This window comes from Daucus carota, chromosome 6, assembly GCF_001625215.2.
Source record: "Daucus carota subsp. sativus chromosome 6, DH1 v3.0, whole genome shotgun sequence".
Lineage (NCBI taxonomy): Eukaryota > Viridiplantae > Streptophyta > Magnoliopsida > Apiales > Apiaceae > Daucus > Daucus carota.
The window spans coordinates 39,876,398-39,903,044 of NC_030386.2; the positions used below are offsets into that span (position 1 = coordinate 39,876,398).

Here is a 26,647-nt window from a genome sequence, read left to right on the forward strand (position 1 = left end):
CTGGGATTGATTTTGGGTATATTATTGTCTTCTCTAATAACCAAGATAACCCGAGAATTTTATTTTTTTTTGGTCAAAAAGATAACCCGAGAATTTTGTGACACTCACTATGTGTAATATTAGGTGTCGACATTATCACATTCCTCTTCAACCTAGTGGCTACCGTATCAGATAAACTGAAACATATGCGTGTAGTTAACAATTTCAAAATCAAAATTTAAAACTTCGGAGGCAAAAGAAAGTTCATCAAAACAGAGTTTAGTTTCAAAGGAAATCTTGAAACCCCCTGATCGGAATATAGTTCGCATTCATTGCATTAGTACCTTGAATTAATAAAATATCGCAATAATTTTCGTTAAAAAACATGAATAAAATAAATCAGTTCACTAATTAGATGCCTTGTGAACCTGTCCTCTTGTTTGACAAGCTTTAGTCATCACACGTAGACGATTGGTGATTTCAGTAAAAGATGGCCTGACCACAGGATTTGGAGACCAACAGTGCTCCATGAGCCTTCTCCATTCAGGATCACAATTGCTTGGGATAGCTGGTCTAAGAGTGTTATTCACAATTCCTCCTGAATGAGAAAGAGAGATCAACGGCTATAAACTATATACATACATATAATTATAAACGACAACAGAGTGATATTTCAACATAAAGCTAGCTTCACACCTATGATTGCACCGTAGTGCATGTTAGCATAAGGCTCCTCGCAGGTAAGAATCTCCCATAAGACAATACCAAAGGAGAAAACATCGACCTATTTAACAAAGGCAAGAAAATCAATAGCAAGGTGCAGAGCCAACAAAGTTTATCAATAATTCTTTACCCAAGCAAAAATCAGACAAAAACATGTTCCTAACTTCTGTACTTATATGTAGTTGGATGTATACCTTTTCAGAAACTTTATTGCTACCCCCATTGAGCAGCTCTGGGGCCATCCAAGGGAGGGTCCCCCGTACTCCCCCGGAGACCAAGGTATTTCGCTTAATTTTTGACAAGCCAAAATCAGCTACCTGAAAAGGGGTAATTATACAAGTAAAGTACTCTATGAACAAAACAATGGTTTTCCAAATCTGATATACATCAGATAAACACTGTTGGAAGAAGTATCCATCTCAAGATAATTTTTCTAATATTGATAATAAAACAAAACCTTGCAAATGGGCCGGGAAGGGTCTATCAAGTTGACCAGTAAATTGTCACATTTCAAATCAAAATGCACAATATTTTTTGAATGCAAGTACTCCATTCCAAAGGCTGCATCCATGGCAATGATGAGTTTCCTTCGATGATCAAGATGCCTGCAAATAATATATGGAAAAGGCCGAAAAGAATTATGCTATGGTATCTGAAGTTGTGGCTGGGGAAAACAAGTAAAAACAAGCAAAAAATTAATTTAAAATTATTCAAATTTGTGTCTTGATAAAATATATAGGATCAAATATCGTCACATATCATGGGAACACCAAAAAAAATGGTGCAAGAATTTACCTGTCTTTACGAAGTAAAACATGCCTTAGAGAACCATCAATCATGTACTCTCCCACAGTAGCTAATGTCCCCCCTGGCCCATCTTGCACCACACCGTAAAATGCGACCACATTTGGATGATGAAGTTTTGACAAAATTTCAGCTTCCCCCCAGAACTCCATGGTCTAAAACAGCATGTTTGTCAGTCAAACTTTAACTTCAATTCAAAGCCACAGACATGAATGCAAAATCAAGTACTCAGCTGCTTCATCAGAGGAGCAACTAATGGGCGCAATAAATAATACGAGCTACCAAACCGAATTTATGTTAGAGCCACACAAAGGAAAACATATTTTCATGTACTCATTGTTAGTCTATTAATTTGCATATTGGGCTCTCTCCTTTTTTGGGCACGAGAACAGATATAGGGGGTGTTTGCTATTGTTTACCAAGCTTTTAAGAGTTAGCTAAGTACCCATCAAGGTAAACTTCTCGTCCAAGAGGTAAAAAAGCAAAATGAGACACCTATAATATTAGATAAGTATACATATTAAAGTCATGATAAGATGAAGAAGATGAAGTACCAATCTTTCTTGCTCTGATGATCGACCTGCAAAGCAACTCTTCTTTATTCTTTTTATTGCAACATCTGTTCCTCTCCATTTTCCATGATATACTGTTCCAAATGTGCCAGCACCAAGTTCCCTTAGTTCCTCAAGGTCTTCATTTTTTATTATCTGTCCAGGCATGAAGCAACAAGGAAGTGTTTTTACTTATTTTTTAAGAAAATAATTATTAAGAATGAACAAAATCTGAAACTGCTTAATCAGTTGAAATAGAATAAGAGAAGTAAACAAGAAATAAAACTGTAAATAATTTTATTAGGGGTTGCACTAGGGGTTCTTGGTTCTTATTATGGCTTCCTGAAGCATATAAGGACGATGGTATAAAAAAGGGGTTTAAGAGGGAACTGATTTTTTTAATGGTATCTAATCTACGGAAAGAGCATAAAGAAAGACATAGCCAATTCTGCCCCATATTTCTTGCTATTATATCAAGATCGATTCTATTAAGAAAATCTCTGACTAAACTAAAGTTTATTCCTTACATCATTAAAGGATAGAAAAGGTTTGTTATAGATTTATGCAGTTCTCTACCTTCAAAGTCGAAAGTGCATAAAGTATGCCCTTACACAGTTTCCACTGAAATATAGTCTAGTAATTCCCAACATCTTGATCATGATCAGAATAGCACAATAGACAGCTTGCATTAACAATTCAATGATAGCACAAGGAATAGTTTAAATAATATTGTCCAACTTTACTCCCGATGATTTAAGCAAAATTTGTTCAACTTTTACTGAACAGCCTAAATAAAAACAAGTTAACTGAAAATTTTACATTTTCACCATCAGTTGACCAGCTCCATGGTTTATAAGTTCAAGGAAGCTATAATCTACTTAGTAATATGCAGGCACGTGTTGTAGTTTTGTATTAAGTTCTAATGAATATAATAAGGATCCGGAATACGGAATTGATATTAGCTTCTAATGAACATTCCTCCCTACGAGAAATATAAAGAGGTTTTTATATAATTTAAGTAATTGTTTGTTCATTGATATTATTTCCCTTCTAGATTTTTTGACTCTATCAGGAGTGCAGAAAAAGAACAAAGGCTGAAACTAAAAACCACAAAGGAAAATTGTCATGCAATAGTTTTTTTTGCTAATTGATTACACACGCACACGTGGGGAGTCGAACTCCCGACCTCCCGCAAGGGGGTACAAGAGCTCTACCACCACACCAACACCTTGTTGGCTTGTCATGCAATAGTTACAGACACATATTTTTCACTACAAAACTGTATGCCATACCTGCAAAGAACTGATATCGAAATCACCCAGAGAAGGATCTATGGGAGGTAACCCAGCTTTCCTGCTCCCACCCTACATGTTCAATTGATTATGAGAGACAGAAAACTGAAACATATATTTATATACAACCAAGAAAATGTACCTCATACTCAGAGTCTTGCATTATTCCGTCTTCCGCCATGTCATCAAACTGCATAGCTTCACTGTGTGTGAACGGTGAAGGATTGTAATCCGAATGAAAATCGGTGGTTGAATCAACAACTGAGTCAGGTAACTCTTTATGATCATCTTCACCAAAATTATTTTGCGAATTTATTTGGCTTGAAGGGATTTGACTATTTGCTAAAAGGATATTTTTGTAAGTTCTAGAAGAGTCTTCTTTGACTTTTGGGAGTCTAGACGAGTAATCAGGATGATCTTGATCCATAAGAGAAACATCGTGTTGATCAAACACATTTGGCGCTAATTTCTGGAAGAAGGACCAGTGTTCAGGCTCATGGTTTGGCATGTTCAGGCTCAGAGCCCCATCTATCTGCAGCGGACCTGTACCAGAAGAATCCTCAGAAAGCATAGCTTTAGAGAATATATCTGAAAGGAAATCTCGAGGAAATCGGTCATTTATATCAATAGAGATGTCCCCCCTTTCAGGAATGGAAATAGTAGCTGAGGGTTCTCCTGAATTACCGTAAGTTTCATAAGCAGAGATATCACTTCTAGACCGGTCAGCCCAAGGATAGTCTGGGTGACTTGATGGGGGATCCTCATGGCAGTCAACCTTTGTATTTTCACTAACTAGAGAATCATTTATGTTCTCATTAATGGAGTTTGGTTCATAGCCAGCCTTAGGCACTCCGTTTTCAATTAGAGCATCATTTTCACTAGCATGCTCCTGTGCTGCAGCCTTTAAACTTTGAGATTTTGCAAGGGCATTATCACTGATTCTAGGATCAGTAAGCTTTGCTCTGGAAAGGGACTGGTCAGTATGGGAGTCCAAATTTTCGACGGGTGAATTGTCAACAAACTCTGTCTTGGAATCCTTACCAAGATCAGAATTTGGTACAAGAAACTGAGAGCCAAGGGAGTCGTCTGACTTAGTTAACCTATTTAGCGACTCTGCCTGCTCTCGGGGATATCGTTCAGAACGGAAGTGACTCTGTACAGGAGGCTCCAAATAGCTTAAATCGATAAGATTGGAGTCTGAGCTTGCTTCTTCAGGAGCGACTGTGATACTGGGTGTGCCCAATTCTTTATCATTCGACTGTTGTACTTTTGCGGGATCACTTGTATCATTTGACTGTTTGTAGTCTTGTGGACTTGGATAATCACCTTTTACTGTTGCTCCTCTTCCTCGTACTTGAACATCTTGTAAACCTACACCACTAGAACTCTGTCCCTCTGGTAGCCCACTAACATGAGACGGATGCAGAACAGAACTATCTCCTGAGGGTGTATAATTAGAACTATGCTGTTCGTGAACATACTGCAAGTTGTGTGGCGCATTTTCTCCAAGTTTCAGCAGGCCTTGAGAAAACTGTGTGCGTGAGTGAGTTTCATGAATATTGGAAGGTATCGATGAAAGCGGGTGAGATGATTCAGCTGCCAATGGTGAGGCGGCAAAGTCTGTAAAGTATGAAGTATTATTTTCATCAAATTCGTGTGGAACTCTACCTGTATTCTTTTCAACATTCAATCCATCAGTCTCGTCAAAATTATATGGCGATGAGCTTGCTATCCCATCCAATGATAAGTCCCTTCTTGATCCAAAACTCATTCCATTGATAGCAACTACATATTGCACTTCAGAATCACCACTGGGATTAGCCAGACCAAAATGAGTATCATCTAAGTCATCCATCGAAAATAGAAACATTCTGAGTTTCTTCAGCCCTTCCCCATCTCCAAGAACATTACACTCCTCCACCATATTTTGTAAATCCTCATCTGAAGATACGGAAACTAAAGCATCAAGATCCTCCCCAGGAAGCTGATACTTAATGGTATGGGTTTGCCTATAGACTGCTCTAGTTTTCTGCCATATGTCCTCCCAAGAGATGTCCTTGCTTATACGTATAATGCGTGTTTCTCCCCCAACATATCTGAGCTTTCCATCTTTAGGACGAGGCAGGATCTTACCACCAAAGCTGCAGAGGACCTTAATCTTTTTGGATGAGTCGTCAGATGTTCCGGAAGAGGCGTATTCACGAGGAATTAGGTTATCGCTGTAAGCAGAATGATTACGAGGTACTGATGACACAGATCCATAATTGCTTGGTTCATAAAAGGAAGAGTTTCTATGTTCAAAGTGTTTGGAGCCCTGCTCTACAACGTTTAGTGCAGATACTCTCAAACCCGTTTCAGAAACAACATGACTACTCCCTATAATGCCTTCTGAATAGCCTGTTGTAAGACCCGAACCACCACCAGCTAATGGAACAAATGGTGTCCTTGGATTTACCCTGTCACGCATAAATTCGAGAGCAAACTCCTCGCCTGTCTGTATAGAGTAATGATGTACAAGCTCTGGAGGCCTCAAATTGGAATTTACATGACCTGTTGGGTCCATAATAAATCCCTGAGACGAAGTTTCAAATGCTTTATTCTCAGGATCAATGTCATTGTATGGAACATGATTGTAATTAGTCGGATGTTCCATACCACACACACACCTCACCACCTCAATGGGGACAAATGTCAATACCGCAATACCATGAGTGTGGCATGAAAGCCATTATGGAAAAAACACATATCTTAAGATATTGCTATTGCCAGAGATAACTATAAAATAACCACAGTAACCGACTAGAAACCAAAAGAAAACAGAGAGTGGGAGAAACAGTTGAGATTGTGACTTATTTTTACTATTTGGAGTATAGTTTTGACGTCAGCAACTAGGCACAATCAGGTCATCATCCAACAAGAAGATCAAAGAATCAGCAAACCTAGAGGATTGCTATGATTTCACAATCTTTATGCAACACGGGACTGAAGGTCTTCAGAACATGAGTAACTAGAAGGACACAGAAAAAACAATGTCAGTGATCAGTAACATTACAAAATTCAAGATCAAAGATTAAAAAATTACGGCAGTCTGCTACATGATTTGCTAATTAACGAACATCTAAGTTTTGTACTTATATCATTCTAGGATCTACTTTAGAATCATGCCTAACAGGTCCCTTCCTTTTGAAATTTTTCACCACAGCTTCCTTCCTTTTAATTTTCTACTTCAGCCTTTTGCTTAATTTATTTGGTTATCAACCACTTCAGGAATGCGCTTATTTGTGTTTAAGAAGGTATATAAGTCAATAGAAGTTTTCGAACCTGAGCCCTGAATCAAGTACCCAAATTTTTACTAAACAGTTTCATGTCAAGATGATTAAAGTGATATCATATTTGGAAGTCTTGATAGAAGCATACATGATCGCAGAGAAGTTGAACAAAGAGCGAGAGGAACGCTGACTTTTTTGCGAGAAAAAGTATATGCTACAAAGCCGAACCCTTAAATTTGGTAAAAGTGTAAAACACCAAGGCAAAATTATATATATAAACAAAAAAGGAGAGGTCAGAGCCATAGTTAAATCCCTACTTTTTCCTAGTTATCTTGAAAAAATTACTCCCTCCGTCTCAATTTATAGGTCCATTTTGGAATAAACACACATATTAAGAAAAGAGTTGGTTACATAGAATCTTATCTCATGAATCATTAATTAGTGCATTGATAAGTGAGAATATAGTTGAGTTTCAAAAAAATCACAATAAATATAGGGATTTAATGCATTGAGAAGTGAGAATAATGTTGAGTTTCAAAAAAATCACAATTAATATGTAGATAAATTTGTATTGAAAGAAGAGAGAGACAAGTATTTTGGGACAAATTTTTTTTCTAAAATGGACCTATAAATTGAGACGGAGGGAGTACAAAAAACAGTCATTCGATTTCCAAAAAATGCTCGATATTCTCTGTACCTTAAAAGTGCTTCCAGAATCCAGATGCAACAGTCGATAACCGAAAACTACTGCACATTCCAAAACTCTATCTCTATCCCTAACTTTTTACTACCTACTGCATTTCCCAAACTCCAATAACCTCATAATCACACTGCCTAGAGCTATATTACACAGAAATGAACAAAATCGCCTTGAATCTAGAGCACTGAGTTCAAGTGCCAACACCTTTTACACTATATCATATCGCAATACGAGCAAAACACACGCACACAATGCATCACTGAGCAAAACAAAACAAAACACTTCTCAGCTTATAAGCCAAAAACAACATTCATTTTTCCAATCATAAGCTGCTTATAAGCTCAGCCAAACCGGATAATAATCTCAGCAGCAAATCAAAATAATAACAGATCTATAACAATAACAGCAATGATCAATTAAATTTGACAAGCAGATTATCAAATAAACACATCAAAAAAATAACAAATTAAAAATTAAAAAAATGTAGAAAGAGTAAAACTTACTGCAGGTCCAGTTCCCAATGACAAATCTGATAATTATTACAGACTACTAGGTTGTATGTAATAACAAGACATGTATCTGAGTTTGTATGTATAGATGGAGATAGACACAGACAAGCGGAGGTTCGTTTGTTAGACTTTGTGTTCGGTTTTCAGTTAGAGAGTTGGGATTGAAGAGTTTGGAAGTGTCTGGTGATGTCTGCCGGTTTCTTTTTCGATTTGAATTAGTTTCCTAGGTTTGCTTAAAGTCAAAGTTTGGCCTTTCTTCAATATCCCATTTTGCCCCTGATCCACTTGACTTTGATTTTTATTTTTTTTTAAATAGATTGGTAAAAAAAATCAAATATTAGTTACTCCGAAATAGAAATAAAAATTCATTTTGATGTTAATTGTCAAAAAAAAAATAAAAATTTATCTTTGTATTCTTCTCGAGGGTTATTATTAAACTTGAAGCATCAAGCATGATCAAGGGAGTAACTGATTTAAATTCTAAAAAATTTTAGCTTTCAAATTTGGGATTATTTTAAAATCTTGTTTACTCGATGAATCTTTTAATTTAAATATTGATATTTTGGATTTAGATTTCTCCACAAGAAAGGAAAATCTTTAATCTGAAACTTTATAAAAAAAATTATATTGTTTTAATTAATTAAGTTTAATCACGAGTTCTTACCATCAAAGATACAAGGATACAATCATCAAAATATACGAGGCATCAAAATTAAATTAAGTGAACTTAATTAATAATCTTTATGAGAGTACACAGAGAGTACATAGATATCCATAGATATCAATCACATCTTACAAACATTTAAAAATAATATAAAACACTCAGCCCCGTCCCTCCTTTGAATTCTAGAAACTATCGGAAGGAAGCGGATGAAAAACTATAGTCATTTCTTATACATGGTGAATAAATAATAAATATACTCATGTTTTATCAATTATATCTTGATGATCATTGATGCTGGCTCAGTTCAGTGTCGGCTGCTATCCTGGATGTGACCAACTTTGCGAAGAAACGAAGTATTCACAAATTTACCACCCGAGTAAATCTGTTCATCAGGATTATCAGCTTCAGAAATAGAACCCCTGTTGGTTTTGGTGAGTTTTACAGATGGTGCATGAACTAGATTCTTGTATGCTGTGTGGATACCTATTGCAACCGCAATTCCCATCATTCCAACCAGTGGCACCATCTCTGGGGTGACCCATTTGTTCCTGCATGCAACAAGTCAAACGTCAATTATTTGAAAACCGAATTTTACTGATCTTTGTTTGAAATTTCGAGAAATTTCACAAATTCTTAAAATCCAGAGAGAACTCTTTCAAAATTTAATTAAATTTTGGTCTCATATATCCTACTTCTGCTTGTGCTGTTCATTGTTCACGGCAGTGGAGGCGGAGCTGGAGTTTTTCGGGGCGGTCGAGACGAATGAGCGGCGCATAATTGCTCGGTTAGCATTCTCGCATTCCACCATTGATCTCCAGCACCTCTGCACAATGACATGCAATATTAAAAACTAGGCATGTGTTGACGAAGATAAAAAAGGGTGCATGTGTCCAAAACTATGCATTCGAGTCCCGACTGATCTCGAAAAATATAATAAAAAGGATGCATGGGTCCAAAGAAAACTTACCACTGCCCTGAAAGCCATTTTTTTTTGTTGTTTTTGAGTATATTCAGAAGCAGTTTATTTAAGAAGAAATTTATTATATATGAAGGGAAGAGGCGAATTGATATGAAAACTAGCTAACAAATTTATAGATTTGGATAGGAAGAAGATAACTATAATTTGTGTGGGCGTAGATCTAGGAAAGATTATGATACGCAAGTATAAAGGGAAACCAAAATGGCCGATTCAGAGTCATACAAATTAGTGAGGCTCCATACTTGTAGGAACTGCCATTGTCTCCTGCGTAGATATTTAAGCATTCATCAAAATGTGAAAATAATTGTAGTATGCAACTTAAAATTTAAAACATAAATGTCATTTTCACCTTTGTAATTCTATACTGTACAGAAGATATTAAATTAATAGAAGATTATAGTTTTCAAAATAATAATCTTATTTGTTATTAAGATAACAATTTTCTAGTATTTTTAGTGTACGTCATTAGTTCACAATAAAATTCAATTTATATAATTTTCACCGATATATATGTGTGTAAAAAATATTTGTAACTGAGAGTTCATGGGAGAGACCTTACTATATAATATATATATATATTGAATAGTTTAAACCCTGTATCAAAATTGGTTTCAAGTAAAAGATTATAGTAATGTACATTCTGCGCCTGAAATCTGTGGACAATGCTAAAAAGGCTCTACACTGTAGGACACCAAACTCACTTAACTTCCCATATCAAGTAAGTTGCAAGAGATTGTAATATGAAACAAATATGCACTCATCGAATGGGGAAGAAAAAAGAAAGACCCTTAAAACCAACTTAATGAACAAGATATTACACGAAATCGTCCTATGTTGCAAATTTGGGTCTCTGCCGACCACTGCAGAATCTGGAAGAAAGCTTAAATGGTGATATCAACAAGAATCTGCTTGCCTTTTCCAATGGCTACTAATATGTTAATGACCTTGACACAGAAAATAGGACGAAGTGGATTGTACAAGCTGATATTCTTTGCGCAAATGCGTAAAAACTTTGAGAGTATGGTACTGATAACAATCTCATTTCTAGAGAATTTGCTGATTTCCATAATCCTGTACACTATGTCCCGGCTGGCCAACATGAATACGAAGAATAATATCATTGCAGCTTCATACTCGATATATTTTCTTCTAGCCAGCGCAGTCCATATTTCTTGAAACAAAATGATAATTCAAAAATTGGTGCAAAAGAAAATTACTCATGCTGATGGATATAGCCATAATAGAGCTCTGACATTGATCCATTGCAGGGCACAAACTGCTATCAGATGTCCAAACAAAACCTCTATAGCCCATCACTAAATGAATCAACCGCTCCCCATCACAATACGATTCACAGACGTAGTTGCTTCTTCACAGTGCTTCATCTTACTGACTGCTCATCATGAGAATTGAGAACATAGCAGTGAGATCTACATCATAAAATTCCATTTAACACCCTCTGATAGTAATCATATATATAAACACACAATCTTTTTGGTCGGGATGTACGGGTAAAACGGCCTCATTGGTTTTTTGGTTTACATATGAACATACATTTCATTGCATTTATAACAAGGTTTATGATTTTTAGGCATTGTAAATGAGAATATATCAAGAGTGAAAGTCATAAAATTTGTTAATTAAGAGTGCATGTTTAGCTCACCTTAATTCTTTATTATTATTGTTTTCTAAAAAATTGAATGATTTGTTTCTGAAAAATAACATAATTCACATAGAGATGTCTAATTCCAATTTTATTTGTTTGGATGCAAAACTATGTATAGAACTAGTTAATACATTTTTAAGTGTCGAAATATTTGGTAAATGTTTTATTTTTGTTTTCAATTATTAAATAATATAGATCTGGTAATTATATTAGAATATTAAAAGTATTCAAATTTTGATATTTTGTTTATAACAAATTTATTAAATAAATAAAATTTTGGAAAAAATTAATTTACTTAATTACAAATAAAAGAATTTCCAGATAATTAATTATAAAATTAAAGAATTAATTAAAATTCTTTTATCCCTACTAATTTTATAAATTCGTAAATTTTGAATTTAATTTTTGAAATATTTTCAAACTCCTAAATTTATTATTTGATTAAAATATGTATATTCGAAACTGGAATTAAAATTAGGATCGCCTAGGATACGGCCAAGAGAGGTGGCTGTCAGTTGGCCGGAACTGCCGGGACGGTGGTTAACCAAGTCGTATCATACGTGACTCTAAATCTATATTAAAATGAGTATATAATATATAATATATAATATAATAACAATATAACGGAATCAAATCAAATCAAATCACGTCCGAAGCTGAGTAGCAGATGATCGCAACATCTGAAAACATGAATCATTATAAATAAAGAAAATGCTACACTTATATATGTACAATGAAATGGCAACTGATCGGCCGGCTGCTTCCTTTTATTTAATTACATAAAACAAAATTTAATAAACTAAAAATCATAAATACAATATATTAATAAATTTATGTGGCAGCCGCAGCAACTGATCGGCCTGGCCTTCTCAACTTGAAGCTTTCCTCTTCTCTAGATCTTTTCAAACATGCAACATGTAAGATTATAATCAGCCAGCTTAATATATAATTACACTTTCAAATACATATCTCTCTGTGGAAAAAATAATACGTAACATTACTCAGTTATATTTATTACCTGGTATGGGCTGGGCGAAGAGGCATTGGAATGTTCTCCAATGGAGTAATTGAATCGGCCAAGCTTCCGGCACACACCGTATTTTTTCCCAGAAAGCATGTCGTCGCCGGAAAGCTCAAGCTCCGGGAAGGTCTGTCTTTTCTTCTTGGAGACGTTAATCCCAGGGCAATGCACAAGATGGTGAGACGCCGTGTGGATTCCCACCCCCATCACCATCATTATCAATCCCCGTACCATGTATATGTTCGTCCACGATTTCGATCCTTTATACCCATTTTTGCTGCAACCATGTTGCACTTATTGTTATATTCATATACACATGCATGCCAGCTCGGATTCTAGGATGCTGATTACTCAAATTTTCAGAAAATTATCTATATATTATTAAATTTTATAGTAATATTTATATAATTTTGTAAAATTTAAAAATGTCAAAAAAAATTAGAGAGCACGTGTCTATCATGTCTCTTTATATATCTATCATACTTACCTGAGTCGTCCCCCATCAGCAGCAGTCATCCCACTTTTCATTCCAAAAAATGATCTCGAATACCTCTGCATATACAATCGCACTCATTAACCTGATTAATTAACATAATGCTACATAAATATCTTGATCCTATTTCCTAATGCGCTAATAAAGCTACGACTACAAAAAAACAGGATCAAAACCGACCACCAAAACATCCAGGATTGCGAACCTACCGCGGCCCAAGTGGAAGTCATATTTGCGACTTGTGATATATAATAGCTAGCGAAGAAATGATGTATTATAAGATCAGGAGAGCTGGCTAGGAACTACTAGTTTTATATATCCATATCTATAAACAGAAAAGAGGAACTATTCTAAAGGCACATGCAAAGGCGAGGGAAAGTGATAAGATGACATGTGTTATATATATACTGTCGAAAATTATGTGCTTCGTTGCTACTTCATTGGTATACCGAGAGATCGGGATAGCAAAATGTGTTTGAATTTGTATGCATAGCCCTACAACAAATCAAGCTTTTTCGACGATAAATTAATCTCTGACGGAGCTCAATTTGATGTGTACGAATTAGACTCGGGAACTTGGTATTCGGCCTCACTTTCTCTCCTCCATTAAATCCCTTGGCAGCTCTAATGATCATTAGTTATTTGTTTACTCGTGATCCTGATTTTCTTAGAGAATAGAAAATTTATATTTACATGAATTTATCGTTATTATCATGATCTAAAAAGAGAATTTTTATTATAGATGTTAGTCACATATTTTCTTTTTAGATATTTTAGGGAGAAAAGCAAAAATTTACAATGTTTGAGAACCATTTTAAGTTTATAAGTATTTGTCCACATTATAATTATTTCGCTAAATTCACAAGAATAAGATACATGTGATTTCGTATTTTAAAATTTTATATTATGCTTTCATTAATATATAATCAGAAAAGAAGTTGATGAGACATGAATATTTCAAATTGTTACAATAAATTGTTGAATATTAAAAAGAAGGGATCAGTATTTTAAACACGTTGGTGTTTTAGGGTATAAGAATATTACAAATATTTTTAATTTACTTCTATTCATATTTATTGTATTAATTTTAATTTAATTTATTAAGTAGTTTGCGAGAAAAAGAAGATAATTTTAAACACGTACACATTAAAACAAGATAATTTCAAACACATACGCATTAAACAAGATAATTACAAACACGTACTAATTTAATATAAAAATTATCAGAATGTTCGTCTAAATTGAGAGGCAAGTTCTCACCAAAATTTTGGAATGTCAAAATATACAACAAAAACTGACGACGATTAGAACTGATAAAACGAAATAACTGGTAAATCAAACCAAATCAAGCTTACAAGTAACTCTAAAAGTAAAAATTAATGATTAACTAATTTATCCGTGGTGGTCGCAGTAGCAGTAATGTAACTATTAGTTGTATAAATAGGTTTTATGTGCGAGCTAGAGCTACCGGAAGAGTACGACTCTCGTTGTTGAATATGGCCGAATTTTCGGAATAAAGATCTGTTAACGAATTCCTTGCCAGAATGTATGAGTTGATCGGGACGGTCCAGTTCCCACAAGGAAGATCGGTTGAGTTTGGAGATCTTGATGGCTGGAGAATGAACGAGTTGATGGTATGCTGTGTGAATTCCCATTCCCACGGCTCCCAACACTATTCCGACAAATGGGAGTAGCTCAACTAGCTTCTTCCCTCTTCTGGTTCCGCCTTCTCTGCAATGACATGCAAGTATTTTGTTGGGAATGATGATTTACATACCAGATTGAAATGACGACTGTGTATAGGTTAATTCCGTTTAAGAGATCTTTTAATTTGGAGGAGAATGCGTGCAATATGAGTAGATTTCATCCGTGTGTAATAAGTTATATATATTAATAATGCATACGCCATGGTTTACCGAAAACGATGGATAGTCTTATGCATGCAATGATGAAATTGGAATATGGGTGATTTGTAGTTGCAATTACATACGCAATGTGATGTGTGAGTGATCGAAACAGGGGAGGGAGGGAGGGAGAGAGAGAGAGAGAGAGATGTGATGTGTGTTTGTGTGATCGAGAGAGAGAGAGAGAGAGAGAGAGAGAGATGTGATGTGTGATTGTGTGATCGAGAGAGAGAGAGAGAGATTTACATTGTTCCTCTTACACGCAGAAAATGATCAGCAGCTGCATGATCGGGAACATGAGTGACCACTTTGGGAGTTGAAGAAAGTGGTGAATGAAATAGCCCCATTACATTCACATTTTCTGACATATATCTCCCGTACTTCTGCACAAATTTACTTATACCATATCAAACAACAGATTAAATCTCTAAACTCCGAAGCATATCACATAACAAAAAAGCTACATACTATAAGATTTAGTGCTTGGATCTGATATTGCTTTGCCACCATCTTGAAAGCCATATTCGAAAATTGCTCCCAGAAAGAAAAAATATCTAACAAAACGTAGAAGTATGCAAGATTTTATGTGTGCATTTGCACCTATATATATGAAGCCATAGAGAAGATGACAAGTGTGACGAGCAGAGAACAGTTAAGAATGCTTGCTTATAGGGGAGGCTTCGAAGCTTATGCAGTGAGTTTGTTGGGACTTATCAGAAACGAGAGAGGGAGAGGGATTGTGGGAATGTGTCAGCAAGAAATGAGTGATAATAGCTTGAAATTAGTAGCTCTGGCGAATTTAATTTACAAATTTTATTATCCACTTAAAAGTAGGGTTGAATTGTATGGTGATGTTGTGATAACAACAATACAATGTTTTCTTTAAAAGAAAATATCATATATTTTCTAAAAAATTGTACTTGTTTTTCCTTTGATGATCTAACATTTGAATTTCACAAAATATATTATTCATTGTTCGAAACCATGAACAACCTCCGAAAACCTTGTACGGCACAGCATAAAGCTTGCATTCCATGACAAACAAGTTGGATATCTTTGGAAATTCCTGAAGGATGTAGTTCTTTTCATACTTTCTCTTCCACCCAGAGTCCATAAATTAAGATCAAATTTTATTGTGTTCAAGGAGGTCTCCAACAGTAACTAATACAAATACAAAATGATGAATGAATAACAAAGAATGAGATTGTATTTCAAACTTCATCAGAAGCATGAGACTGACAAATAGGAAATCCTGCTGGCAAAGTGAATAAAGGTTGCAAAGGAGACCAGCCACTGCCTCTAACTGATAGTCCCAATGAGTATCCGAGGGCTCTTGCCACGGGAACAGCAACAGCATTGCCCACTTGAATGTACCTGTACAACAATAAAAACAGAATTTTATTTGGGTTGAGTTCTGTAAGATGGAAATTATTGGCAGTATATGATGATATAAAAGTAGCAAAATCTTTTGAACTAATTACCTTTCCTTAATAGGACCAAAGAGCTTGTAATAATCAGGAAAGCCCTGCAGTCTAGCATTCTCACGGATAGTGAGGACTCTATTTTGTTCAGGATGAATAATTATCTAGCAAATATAAATAGTCAGTCACAACAGTTATCACACTAAACATAAGTATCCATATATCATAGACCAGACTCATCGTATCAAATATAGATACAAAGATTACCTGATTATGTGGTTCAGCTCTGGTAACTACAGTAGGTACTGTCTCATCCCCCCATAATCTCCCAAATGGCCTAAGATATAAAATGAAACCATTATACAACTTTCTCTCAAAATTAAACAAGAAAATAAAAGATATCTCCCAAATGGCCATAGATGTAAAATGAAACTATTACATAACTTTCTCCAATCAAAGAAGGAAAGATGTATAATTAAATATTCCTTACTTGGAAGAGGTTCCACGCACAAATGTCATAGCATAGTCAGGGACCTGCAAAGTTACACCAAGTTCTTGTCAAATTTCAAGGCTTTTGTTCCAAATAAACTGGCAAGCAGTAATTAACGAAACATACCAAAGGCTTTCCTGAGGACAAATAAACACGTTCAACATCAGGGTCCCATTCCACTTTATTATCAGGTCCGACTCTCACCCCTTTAAGATCCCTAAAATTGGCCCCCTGTGTTTCACATGTGTTAATTAGTAGCTAGCATGCATATTGAATGATAACAGTTGTAAACTTTTTATGAAATGTTAATGGTTATAACTTATAGGGCAAGAGTTTTTCAAACCTTTTTAAATGGTATATGACAAACTCGCTCATAATCATCATTGTTCAATTTAAGAGGACGATGATCATAAAGAAGGCAGTCTGACTGTGGTAGCAGTGGTGGTGCTGAACCTAGCATCTCTGCATGTAATTAATCAATTTGAATAGATGATAAAAAAAAGCTTAAAATCCAAACCAACGCAGATGCAAACCATTTGGGCTTGGGATAAGATATTAGCCTTGTTCATGCTTATTATTACTTGCATTACCTTCTTTCCCTTTCCTGATGAATTTCTGAAATTCAGTTTTAGGAGAAGGGCCATATGGCATTTCATCACGGGGTTCATTATTGTCCACCTACAGAATACAGGGAAATGGAATGAATACACACACACACACACACATACACACACACATATAAACAATAACTGGATCAGTCATTTTTTAAATGCAAGCTCTAAACACACAGAATATACATACAGCTGGAAGATCAGAAATTGCATCCCCCAAGTACAATTTGTCATGTAATTTTGGAGCACAACCGTCATCATAGGTGACCACATTTGACTGCAATCAATAAAAATAACTGAGTTATCATTAAAAAACAATAATGTTGGAATAATTTGCGGATGGAATGAGAGGGATTAATAATTCAAGTTTTGATCCTATGACAAGAGCTGGAATTAAACAAGTGGACATAGAAGTTAATAGAACTACACAAGAAAACATGAATAGAGAAACTTGACTGTGATGAACATACGCGTATTTGATCTGAACTGATAACGTACATGTATTTGGTCTAAACTGATCATACACAGTTAATCGTGGAGGACAAACCAGGAGAACGTCCACAAAATATGACCCAACTGGGACAAATCTATAAAGAATTTAGACAAACAATTATGTTTTTAGACTATCATTTCATCAAACAATGCTCAATTCTTTATCCACTTCAATAAACTTTGGGATATATTTAGATGTGTTGCAAAGGATCAATTTAATCATGGCTAGAAGCCACATCATGGAGCTCATAACTATGTTTCTGTATACTGAACTAAATGATTGTGAGAATTTATGGTGGTGGAATATGGTTGTTAATTGTCTTGTGAGTGATTCCTTTATGTTTATAATAATCAAGTGTACTATAACGTTAGATATTTGTACCATTTTTTTAAAATTAATTTTTCTACAAAAAGGTGTGAAGTATGCTCTTGTATTAGTGTTCTTCTCCAGAATCAACCCTTGAACTCTGAGTGCAGAGTTGATGACAACATCTTTAACAACAGTGGAAATGCCCACAATATTATAAGACAAACAGAATTGACATGTTGTTTCATAATGAAATTTCCTGAGTTGCTTTGTCATTTGACAAGATTCAATAAAAACAACCAAAGGCAGCCTTAAATTTTACAGTAGTATACAAAAATAGAAACATACCTCGAATTCCACTGGGGAATGTCCTCTCACAACAACATTGTGAGTGGGTAATGGGAACTGAGGCAGCTTCTGCATAAAAGAGATGTCACACTGTAAATAAGTCTACACTGTACAGTATAATTACAGAGGGAACATTAAACTATGTCATGAACAACATATTACCATTGTATGATGAGCACCCCACAAGAAAACACGCATGCGAAATTGAGGGAGGCCATAAGCCCCTGCAACCATCATACCCAAGCGAGCCTGGTAATTCATACCAACAAGGCGGCCTAACGCATATCTTCCAAGGAAACCTTTAGCAAATTTGACTATGTCAACAACATTTTCCATCAAAACAAACTTTGGCTTCAAGTACTCCACAATACTCATATAAACCAGAAGTTGCTCATTTTTTGAGTCTTCTAAAGGATTTTTGTAGTTCCTGAAGCGGTTGAAACCACTAATTCCCTGGCATGGAGGACCTCCACATATGATATCAGCATCACCCTGTTAAATTGTCAAAATGTAAATTAATATGACATCAAGATGATTGATCCTTTTAACAATGCAATTACAATGAAAGAAAACAGATTTTGTCAATGCATTTATAGTGACAGATAATTAATTTATATACACATGGAGGAAAACACGCTGTTACAGAAGCTGCTTGAATACAGGAAGGGACTGTAAACTGTTGCAGGGACTACTTGAAAACATGAGTACATATTCCTGTCAATTATATCCAATACCAACCATAATATTTAACCAGTAAGATGAAGACTACAGTAAAATACATATTACATGAAAGTTGTTGCAAGATCGTACTTAGTAACTCTGTCAGTAACTTCACTAAATAAAAGACAAAGAATCAAAGAAATCCACCAGCTTAGGCACTTTGTCAACATAAGATTCTAAAAAAAATTAAAGTATGTCAAACATCCTTCAAATTAATTGTCATTTATCAGTATATATAATTAACAGGAAGTTGGTCTTGAACATGTATCAAATTGCTTTAGGTTTGTAAAGAAATCCATTTCACAACTTTAAACTTACGGGCAAAGGTAGAATCTTTGAATTGAAGCCATTTGTAACAAACTCCTTAAGCTTATCCAGAGCCCCACTGGTGGATGAAGAAATACAACAGTTAAAAAGAAAATACAAAGAAATAGGTAAAACTAGAGTAGGAATTGCAATAATAATATTATACCTTAAGCCATCTTCAGGCTCCCATGTGTCTTCATCTTCTCCGTATCCCTTCCAGCGAATCTGAACAAGACTTTGGTCCATGTTAAAAGGGGAGCAGCTATAATCTTATACATAGTATTTGCACGACTAAGCATGGTAAACTGAAGTTATTAGACGACAGGTAATGCGTGACAGAATTAACATATTTCACCAACTGCGTATATTAGATCTCCAAAGAATAACAGACCAGTAGAAAAAAATAGTAAAAAATGCATGTTGAACTCTGGTACATATCTATTCTGATTTAGAGTTTTAGGAACCTACCGGCATACAATGTCTTGATATTAGTTGTTACACACACCATTCCTTATCATAGCACTCCCTCCGTCCCAGCCAATTCTTTACGTTTGGTTTGGGCACGGAGGTTAAGAAATATGTATAAAGTAGTGAAAAAGAGAGAGAAAAGTGGGTGAAGTGGTGGGACGCACTAATTTTTAATGTATAAAAAAGATATAGTGGAGTAAAAGTAGTGTGAAAAGGGAGGAAAAGTTGGGAAGTGGTGGGACCCATTGACTATTTTTGGTAAGTTTTGGAGTGTAAGGAATTGGATGGGACATCCCAAAAAGGAAACTGTAAAGAATCTGTTGGGACAGAGGGAGTAGTTCTCTAATATCATCCTCAAACTCATCCCCATAAAATTATACACAATTTGTATTTCAAGTTGAGGGGAACCAAGTTTTTAGTTATCGAACTCAAGGCAAAAAAATTTCTCAGTGTTGCATGGTTCATGGGTCAGCCTATGGATTATGGAGTTGCGATCCAGTTCACTTGTTCCGGAACACAATTCCTCTTCGACCCGGAACGCACTCAATAAAAAATACAAGAAAAGGAAGTTGTTGGGATGATGATGCAAATGAAAGAAAAGACAAAGGAGAAATGCCTTGATTACAAAACAGATTTAGATCCCCTTGTAAAATATATATTTAAGGTCCCTGACTCCTTGCCATTTTATAAGTAACCTTAAAATTTTAATTTCTGATCAACTTACTTCTATATACCCCGATAAAATAAATATATATAATAAGAACCATAACTAGACTACATATTATTTATTAAAAAATCACTAAAAAGGGATCCTTATATCAAGCCATGAATTCAATTCACGGCTTATCATACCCAATTCATAAAAACTAAAATTTCACGTACCACGTACCCAACGACCCATGATCCATGCACCACACTTTTTCTTATAAAGTCACGCTCTTTTCAATTAGGTTGCACATCTAACTCATTTTAGATTGGGTCGTATATTAAAACAAACCTATAATGTATTGAGCACCAGTCACTTTCCGAAGCTCTAGACGCAACCCAGAATTGTGAAATACAATTCCTGTTCATTAATGAGTTTGAGCTCAGAGTAACTAAAGATCAAAATCTCAATACAGCTCAAATTGTTTATGCAGCAAGAATGCGTGTTCAAGTTTAATAATAAGTAAGGGTCAGTGAATTCGTCGAGCTAGAGAGCAGTTCCAATTATAGCCAGAGTTTCAACTCACAATGCAGGACGCTAGTAAGATACTAAAAGTGACTCTTTGAGTGGGTTTTCAGTTCAGTAGATTAACAGATAAATAAATAATAAAATTGGGATAAAAGAAACTGGCAGAATTTTGGTCCACATGAATAACCTACATTTTTACATGTGTCAGCGATTATAGTACCTTGAAATATAATCCAGGTTTCTTCTGCCCAGCAGGAAGGCCATGGCATATGGATAAAATCTTCTCTACCTCAAAAATTTCCTCATCGTCTACTTCTACTTCCTCGTCATTTTCATCATTATTTGTAATCTCGGGAGATACATATTTTTTTTGAAAGCCTTTGTCTTCAATTAAGGAAAAGTAGGCACACAGTCTTTGCCACTCTTTTAGAAGAGCTAAAAATTCTTCAGCTTTCTCATTTCTAACCTGGTTAAGATCCAGTATAATTAGCTCAACATGAATATTTTTTTAAATAAAAAGAGGAACACAAAGAACAATTAAATGACATGTTTATAAATTATACCTCAGTCTCTGGATGGTTGTATTTTAGGCTCTGGCATGCGTATTGGTTCAGGTCTACTGCCCATTTCTATAATAAAATGATATAAAATAATTAGTAATCAAATACAAAACACCCTTTTAATTTCTACACTACTGGCTGGGGATGGCAAAACAATCCGATCCGACGGATACCCAATCCAAAACCCGAAAATTTTGATATACCGAACCCGAATTTTCAGATTTGGATTTGATTTTCAGGCCCAAAAGTTTTTGGATTTGGATTTAGTGTTTATCGATCTGATATCCGACCCGACCCCCGATCCATACTCAAAAATATCCGATATATATCAACACAAATCAGAAAATTTTATCAAGAAGTAACACCTTAGTCCAGCATTGCTTGCTATTCTAATTAAATTCCAATGGAACATCAAGATCAATGAGTACAAGCGTTGTTGTAAGTGTGCAAGGATACATGCTGTTGAAGACTGGAGCACTGTGAAATTAATGTTGTTCTTGGTCTTATTGTACCTCTTTTTAAATCATAAAATATCAGATGTTGAATGATTATTAATTGTGTTTTAAGGTATTTCGGATGTCCGGTCTAAAATATTCGAATTTCGGGTATACCCGAACTGATCCGAAATTCACCGGATCGGGTTCAGGTATTAATTTTCGGGTATTTTTCAGGTTCGGAATCTTCGGATCGTTTTCAAGTATAGATAAAAAAATCCAGGTTTGGATATAGATTATGCCATACCCGACACGATCCGGCCCGATTGCCATCCCTACTACTGGCAGCTTACTAGCCTTATTTATGACTCACCGTAACAAGTTTAACACCTGACAAATTGGCACCGAGACAAAGTCCAGTGGACATTGCACCGCATCCTGAAAACAGGTCCAACAAGTTCATTTCCTTCTGGTTCTTGTTCCCTTCATCTTGATTGGCATCATTCTCGCTTGAGATCGCAGAAGCAGAATCATTTTCGTCTTTAGTGTCATCTATAAAACACAAAACTGGAGTCAGACAAAGCCCATAAAATATAACCTAAGAAGCATGCTTCAAAGCAATACTAATAAGAAAGGGGTTATTACCATGCTTGGCATTTAGGAATGTTGAAAACGGGACATGGTACAACATGTCATAATAGTAGTCACATTTTGCAACAGTCTTCATCTTAGTATCTAAATCAGCCTGATACAATAATCACAAAACTAAAGTTTATATTATAATACATATAGATATTACTCCCTCCGTCCCCCTCATTTGTTTACATTGGAGGATGGGGGCTCGGCACGCATTTTAATGCTCTCGTAAAACGTAGTTCGATAAATTATTTTGAACCTTTTTCTTCTGAATAAAAATTTGATGTTTAAATTTTTATACAAAAAAGAAAGATTTTAAAAATAAGTTATAGAACTATGTTTTATATGCGCTTTAAAATGCGTGTCTAGCAGTGTGCAAAAACTGTAAAGAAATGAGAGGGACAGAGGGAGTACTCACTAACTAGTCATAAAAAATAAACAGGACTTACATTTAGCGAAAGTTGAACAATTTTAATCTTTTCAAGTAAACAATCCAAATGGTTGTCATCTTTGATATTGGACAAAAAAACCCGTTTTTTGTCAATCAGGTTTGAGCAATCTTTTATTACCTGGGATGAAGGAAAGAAACAATAAATTCATCAAGCATTAACATAACAAAAATAAAATAAAACATAACTACTTTGCTAAATAGCTGCTTACTGTATCTTTGGCCCTGTAAAACCATTGGGCAGTTATATAGGGTTCACCATCAACCCCTTCAAACATTTCAATTATCCTACATATGTAATTATCTGCTCCATCACCGGCCTGAGACATATTTCGCAAAAATAAACAAGAGATAAATTAGCTCTAATTACACAGCACTTGAATAATACTCTTCATTAAAAGATGACATTAACGGTATTAACCAATATGCATCAAACTAAACTACTCACAAGTTCATCACATATAAAATAAGGGTCATGTTCCACATAGAACCATTAGTCATAGAACCCTTAGAACCATTAGCTTATTTCTAGTATTAGTTAGGGTTCTGCAGCAGAAATGCACATGGAAAAAAAAGTCTTATTTATGTATTATATTTTGAAATTACTTTTAAACACACACAACAATGAAAAAACATATATTTAGATTTAGATCCTGAAAATCTATGTAAAAAATAGAGTTCTGCATCAAAATCTTAGTGGTTCCATGATTCCATTTTAAGCATTGGTTCTCTTGAGCGCGACCCATAAAATAAAATAGTGGTTCTATGATTCCATTTTAAGCATTGGTTCTCTTGAGCGCGACCCATAAAATAAAATGGCCTTCTTTCATAACTCAATTTTTTACAAACCAAATTGCCTAGCAACTTATGCTACAGTTTTTACATATTTAAATATGATTCATTGACATCCTTTTATTTATGATGCTTTTGACACTAATCACAATTTATCTTCAAACAGGTAATAGTTTGCATACTCTAACAAGTTTAGTGACTACTCGGCAATTATAATAGAACTATTATTCAAAGAGTGTAAGAGTTTGAATGCAACATGATGTATATGAAAAGATAAATACATATAGACTTCTTACCATGACATGAGCGTCATCACCAAGAGCAAAAGATACATGCCCGTCAACCCTTGCTTCTTTATAATGCCTACGAGCTTGACATTTCTCAGGATTACTGTTTTCAGAAAATTAATTCTACACATTTAGTCTCCAGTCAAGTGAAAATATGTTCAAGAGAAGAAAATTTTGTTGAATACTAAACAAAACCCTATAGTATTAAGTCCATTTGGCACTCAAATAATACCAAATACACATAGCCTTTAAATTTATGTCACTTTAAAGATACACTAATATCAGCTATAATTTTAGGTAATACAAGTTCATTCTTCTATATTTGATGATCGCAAACTCATCTAAATACATTAATTTCATCTCCCACTCAAATTTTCTATTTGGAATTCAAAAAATAATAATAATATATTGTTTTGGCATATATCTAAAGACATAAAAGTACAAATTCAACAAATTTTAGACATTCATTATTTTATATTATTTTAAGTAATACCCTCAGACATGCTCTAATAGAAAGCTTTCAAGTACGTTCGCTTCTACAAGTTGCCCACATTAACTAGCACCAACTCTGCATTTTATTTGTCACAAGAAATAAAGATTTTATTCCCTGAAATGGTCATATGACTAGAGCTTAGGGATGAGCAAGACAGAAACAAATTGTACAATTTCCATTTGATTGATTTAGTTTTTTTTTTAAAAAAAAATTCAGTTGATTCAGTTTTAATTTTGAACTGAACAAAAATAAATCAGTTATTAAAATTGCCCCCACCCAAAGCACTGGATACACATGTCCAGGTATAGGACAAATCCAATCAAATTCATAAGTATAATCTAATAATCACAAAAAGAAAAATAGAAATACCTTATGGATCTTGGAGCCTCCATGCCTCCTCTAATCTATTCATATCATGAACAAAACATCACCACATTAGCGACTCAACCATCATCTTGATAAAACCATTCGGTCCCATTAAAAGTCATGACAAAAAATTATAATAATTTATGTGTTCTTATATAAATACTTATCCTTTTTGAAAAAATTACATGGACCATAAATCTTATAACACATCGTCAAACAAACAAACATTATTGCAATAAAATCATGAAATACATTATGGAAAAAGTCACATAGCAAGGACCCTAGAATTTGTATATTATCCTCTTAAGTCTGAAGTGCACAAAAATATCAAACTCAAGGACAATATTCGAAAGAATTAGTCAAAGTTAAGTCAACTTAACACAATAATAGTCTAAAATAATATTTATATAGAAACAAAAAAAAAATTAAAATTTGCATATTATCCTCTACAAGTGTACAAATCATCAAGTCCCAATTCACCATTTAAAAAATCATTCACAATTGAGTCAATTTGACATAATATTGGCCTAAAATGACATATAGATTAAAAAAAGGGGGGGGATACTAATTTTTTTAATAACGTCCCACCTTTACAAGTGTAAAAAAATATCAAACCCTAGTCAATAAACAAAAACAATAGCCAGAATTAAGTCAATTTGATGGAATATTAGCCTAAAACAACAATAATAAAGAAATGAAAAGATTAAAATTTAAATATTATCCTCTATAAGTGTAAAAATATAATACATCAATCAAAAAAGGTCAATTTGATGCAATTTTAATCTTAAAACGTTGAGATTATAAAAAGGAAAAATTAAGATTTGTGTATTGTCCACTACAAATACACAAATTTCAAACACCAAGTTGATGGTCAAAGAAATTGGTCACGGCTGAGTATCGTTGGTGAAATGGGAACCTAAAATATCGAACCCTAAGTCAACCGTCAAAAAATTGGTCAATCAGACGGAATATTAGTCTGAAACAACATTAAAACAAAAAAAAACAACATAATTAGTTACGAAGAAAATAAACCTCAGCGAGATATCGATCAGGCCATCGTCGCTTGGCTTCATCGACATTGATAGGCTCGCCGATAAAGAAGCTCGGCTCTTCGTTCTCCAATCGCTTGGGCTTTCGAACCATATTCATCTCAACTTCTTGCTCGTCTTTACTTTGCACCAACTCCTCTTCATCATTCTCCTCGGCGTCGCTGATTTGCAAAACGAAGTCCTCTTCTTCTTTGATTGCGTCGCCTTTCGATCTTTTTGAAGATCGAGATTTTTGTGCATCGGCTTGTTCGCCGTTGGATTTTGGCGCCGCTCGTTTACGAGGCATAGCTTCAGAATAGAGGGAGAGGGAGCGAGAAATTTGTGGAGGGAGACAGAGAGAAGTGGGCTACGGAGAGTGTTTGAGGTAGGGTGTGGGGTGTAAATAAGGAGAGAGAGGCGGGATGAGATTGAATTGTTTGAATTTTGATGTGGGGGGAATATGCACGTCATTCGATATATTATTATGATTATTTAAGTAATTTATTAACTTGGTGATAAAACTAAGTATATTAGTCTGAATAATTGTGATTCGTGCTTATTTTTGTAACAATAATTATATGAATCGGGCTGGAAGTGTTTAAATTTCATAGTAATTCAATATAGATTTTGCAAATTCTCAATTCAACTTCGAATAATTAATTTAAAATCAGATTCATAAAATTTATTTCAATTTAATGACGGCCAGACACAA

At 34.7% G+C, this 26,647-nt stretch overlaps 4 protein-coding genes across 5 annotated transcripts; all 4 read right to left on the reverse strand.

Moving 5' to 3' along the window:
• Positions 1-242: 242 nt before the first annotated feature.
• Positions 243-8,058, reverse strand: LOC108227725 (uncharacterized). Its single transcript, XM_017403034.2, has 9 exons — positions 7,822-8,058; positions 3,492-6,356; positions 3,350-3,421; positions 2,061-2,213; positions 1,498-1,661; positions 1,160-1,307; positions 897-1,019; positions 676-763; positions 243-577 (listed from the first exon to the last, which is right to left on the reverse strand). Exons 2-9 carry the CDS (start codon positions 6,000-6,002, stop codon positions 387-389), a joined length of 3,450 nt encoding a protein of 1,149 aa, XP_017258523.1. The 5' UTR covers positions 6,003-6,356; positions 7,822-8,058; the 3' UTR covers positions 243-386.
• Positions 8,059-8,534: 476 nt separating this feature from the next.
• Positions 8,535-9,552, reverse strand: LOC108227079 (uncharacterized). The gene is made up of 3 exons (XM_017402075.2): positions 9,459-9,552; positions 9,184-9,314; positions 8,535-9,039 (listed from the first exon to the last, which is right to left on the reverse strand). The coding sequence occupies exons 1-3, from the start codon at positions 9,474-9,476 to the stop codon at positions 8,796-8,798; spliced, it is 393 nt and encodes a 130-aa protein (XP_017257564.1). The 5' UTR covers positions 9,477-9,552; the 3' UTR covers positions 8,535-8,795.
• Positions 9,553-11,764: 2,212 nt separating this feature from the next.
• Positions 11,765-13,021, reverse strand: LOC108227102 (uncharacterized). The gene is made up of 4 exons (XM_017402096.2): positions 12,860-13,021; positions 12,645-12,709; positions 12,155-12,434; positions 11,765-12,034 (listed from the first exon to the last, which is right to left on the reverse strand). The coding sequence occupies exons 1-4, from the start codon at positions 12,878-12,880 to the stop codon at positions 12,029-12,031; spliced, it is 372 nt and encodes a 123-aa protein (XP_017257585.1). The 5' UTR covers positions 12,881-13,021; the 3' UTR covers positions 11,765-12,028.
• A 2,645-nt stretch (positions 13,022-15,666) lies between these two features.
• LOC108225039 (DNA (cytosine-5)-methyltransferase 1) lies at positions 15,667-26,388 on the reverse strand. Of its 2 annotated transcripts, none has more exons than XM_017399839.2 (21): positions 25,940-26,388; positions 24,911-24,945; positions 24,058-24,151; positions 23,182-23,289; positions 22,971-23,090; positions 22,531-22,630; positions 22,259-22,437; positions 21,455-21,520; positions 21,112-21,357; positions 19,416-19,474; positions 19,262-19,328; positions 18,386-18,715; positions 18,224-18,292; positions 17,267-17,353; positions 17,056-17,143; positions 16,809-16,927; positions 16,592-16,696; positions 16,466-16,509; positions 16,243-16,312; positions 16,036-16,139; positions 15,667-15,928 (listed from the first exon to the last, which is right to left on the reverse strand). In XM_017399839.2, the coding sequence occupies exons 1-21, from the start codon at positions 26,240-26,242 to the stop codon at positions 15,766-15,768; spliced, it is 2,556 nt and encodes an 851-aa protein (XP_017255328.1). In that variant the 5' UTR covers positions 26,243-26,388; the 3' UTR covers positions 15,667-15,765. The 2 variants fall into 2 exon arrangements, with proteins under 2 accessions (XP_017255328.1, XP_063936552.1); XM_064080482.1 differs by having other exon boundaries at positions 16,809-16,918; positions 25,940-26,342.
• Between the last annotated feature and the right edge of the window lie 259 nt (positions 26,389-26,647).

What these genes read in the sequence shown, in the direction of transcription:
- LOC108227725 (XM_017403034.2), bottom strand. Translation starts at nt 6,002, where the DNA reads ATGGAACATCCGACTAATTACAATCATGTTCCATACAATGACATTGAT. An exon ending in CATCAGAGCAAGAAAGATTG is followed by an intron (nt 1,662 to 2,060) that starts GTACTTCATCTT and finishes ATGCTGTTTTAG; the next exon opens with ACCATGGAGTTCTGGGGGGA. An exon ending in CTTCCCGGCCCATTTGCAAG is followed by an intron (nt 1,020 to 1,159) that starts GTTTTGTTTTAT and finishes ACCCCTTTTCAG; the next exon opens with GTAGCTGATTTTGGCTTGTC.
- LOC108227079 (XM_017402075.2), bottom strand. An exon ending in AATGAACAGCACAAGCAGAA is followed by an intron (nt 9,040 to 9,183) that starts GTAGGATATATG and finishes TGTTGCATGCAG; the next exon opens with GAACAAATGGGTCACCCCAG.
- LOC108227102 (XM_017402096.2), bottom strand. Translation starts at nt 12,880, where the DNA reads ATGACTTCCACTTGGGCCGCG. An exon ending in TGACTTCCACTTGGGCCGCG is followed by an intron (nt 12,710 to 12,859) that starts GTAGGTTCGCAA and finishes TTGTATATGCAG; the next exon opens with AGGTATTCGAGATCATTTTT. An exon ending in GCTGATGGGGGACGACTCAG is followed by an intron (nt 12,435 to 12,644) that starts GTAAGTATGATA and finishes ACATGGTTGCAG; the next exon opens with CAAAAATGGGTATAAAGGAT.
- LOC108225039 (XM_017399839.2), bottom strand. Translation starts at nt 26,242, where the DNA reads ATGCCTCGTAAACGAGCGGCGCCAAAATCCAACGGCGAACAAGCCGAT. An exon ending in ATTCCTAAATGCCAAGCATG is followed by an intron (nt 22,438 to 22,530) that starts GTAATAACCCCT and finishes TGTGTTTTATAG; the next exon opens with ATGACACTAAAGACGAAAAT. An exon ending in TTTGGTCCTATTAAGGAAAG is followed by an intron (nt 15,929 to 16,035) that starts GTAATTAGTTCA and finishes ATTGTTGTACAG; the next exon opens with GTACATTCAAGTGGGCAATG.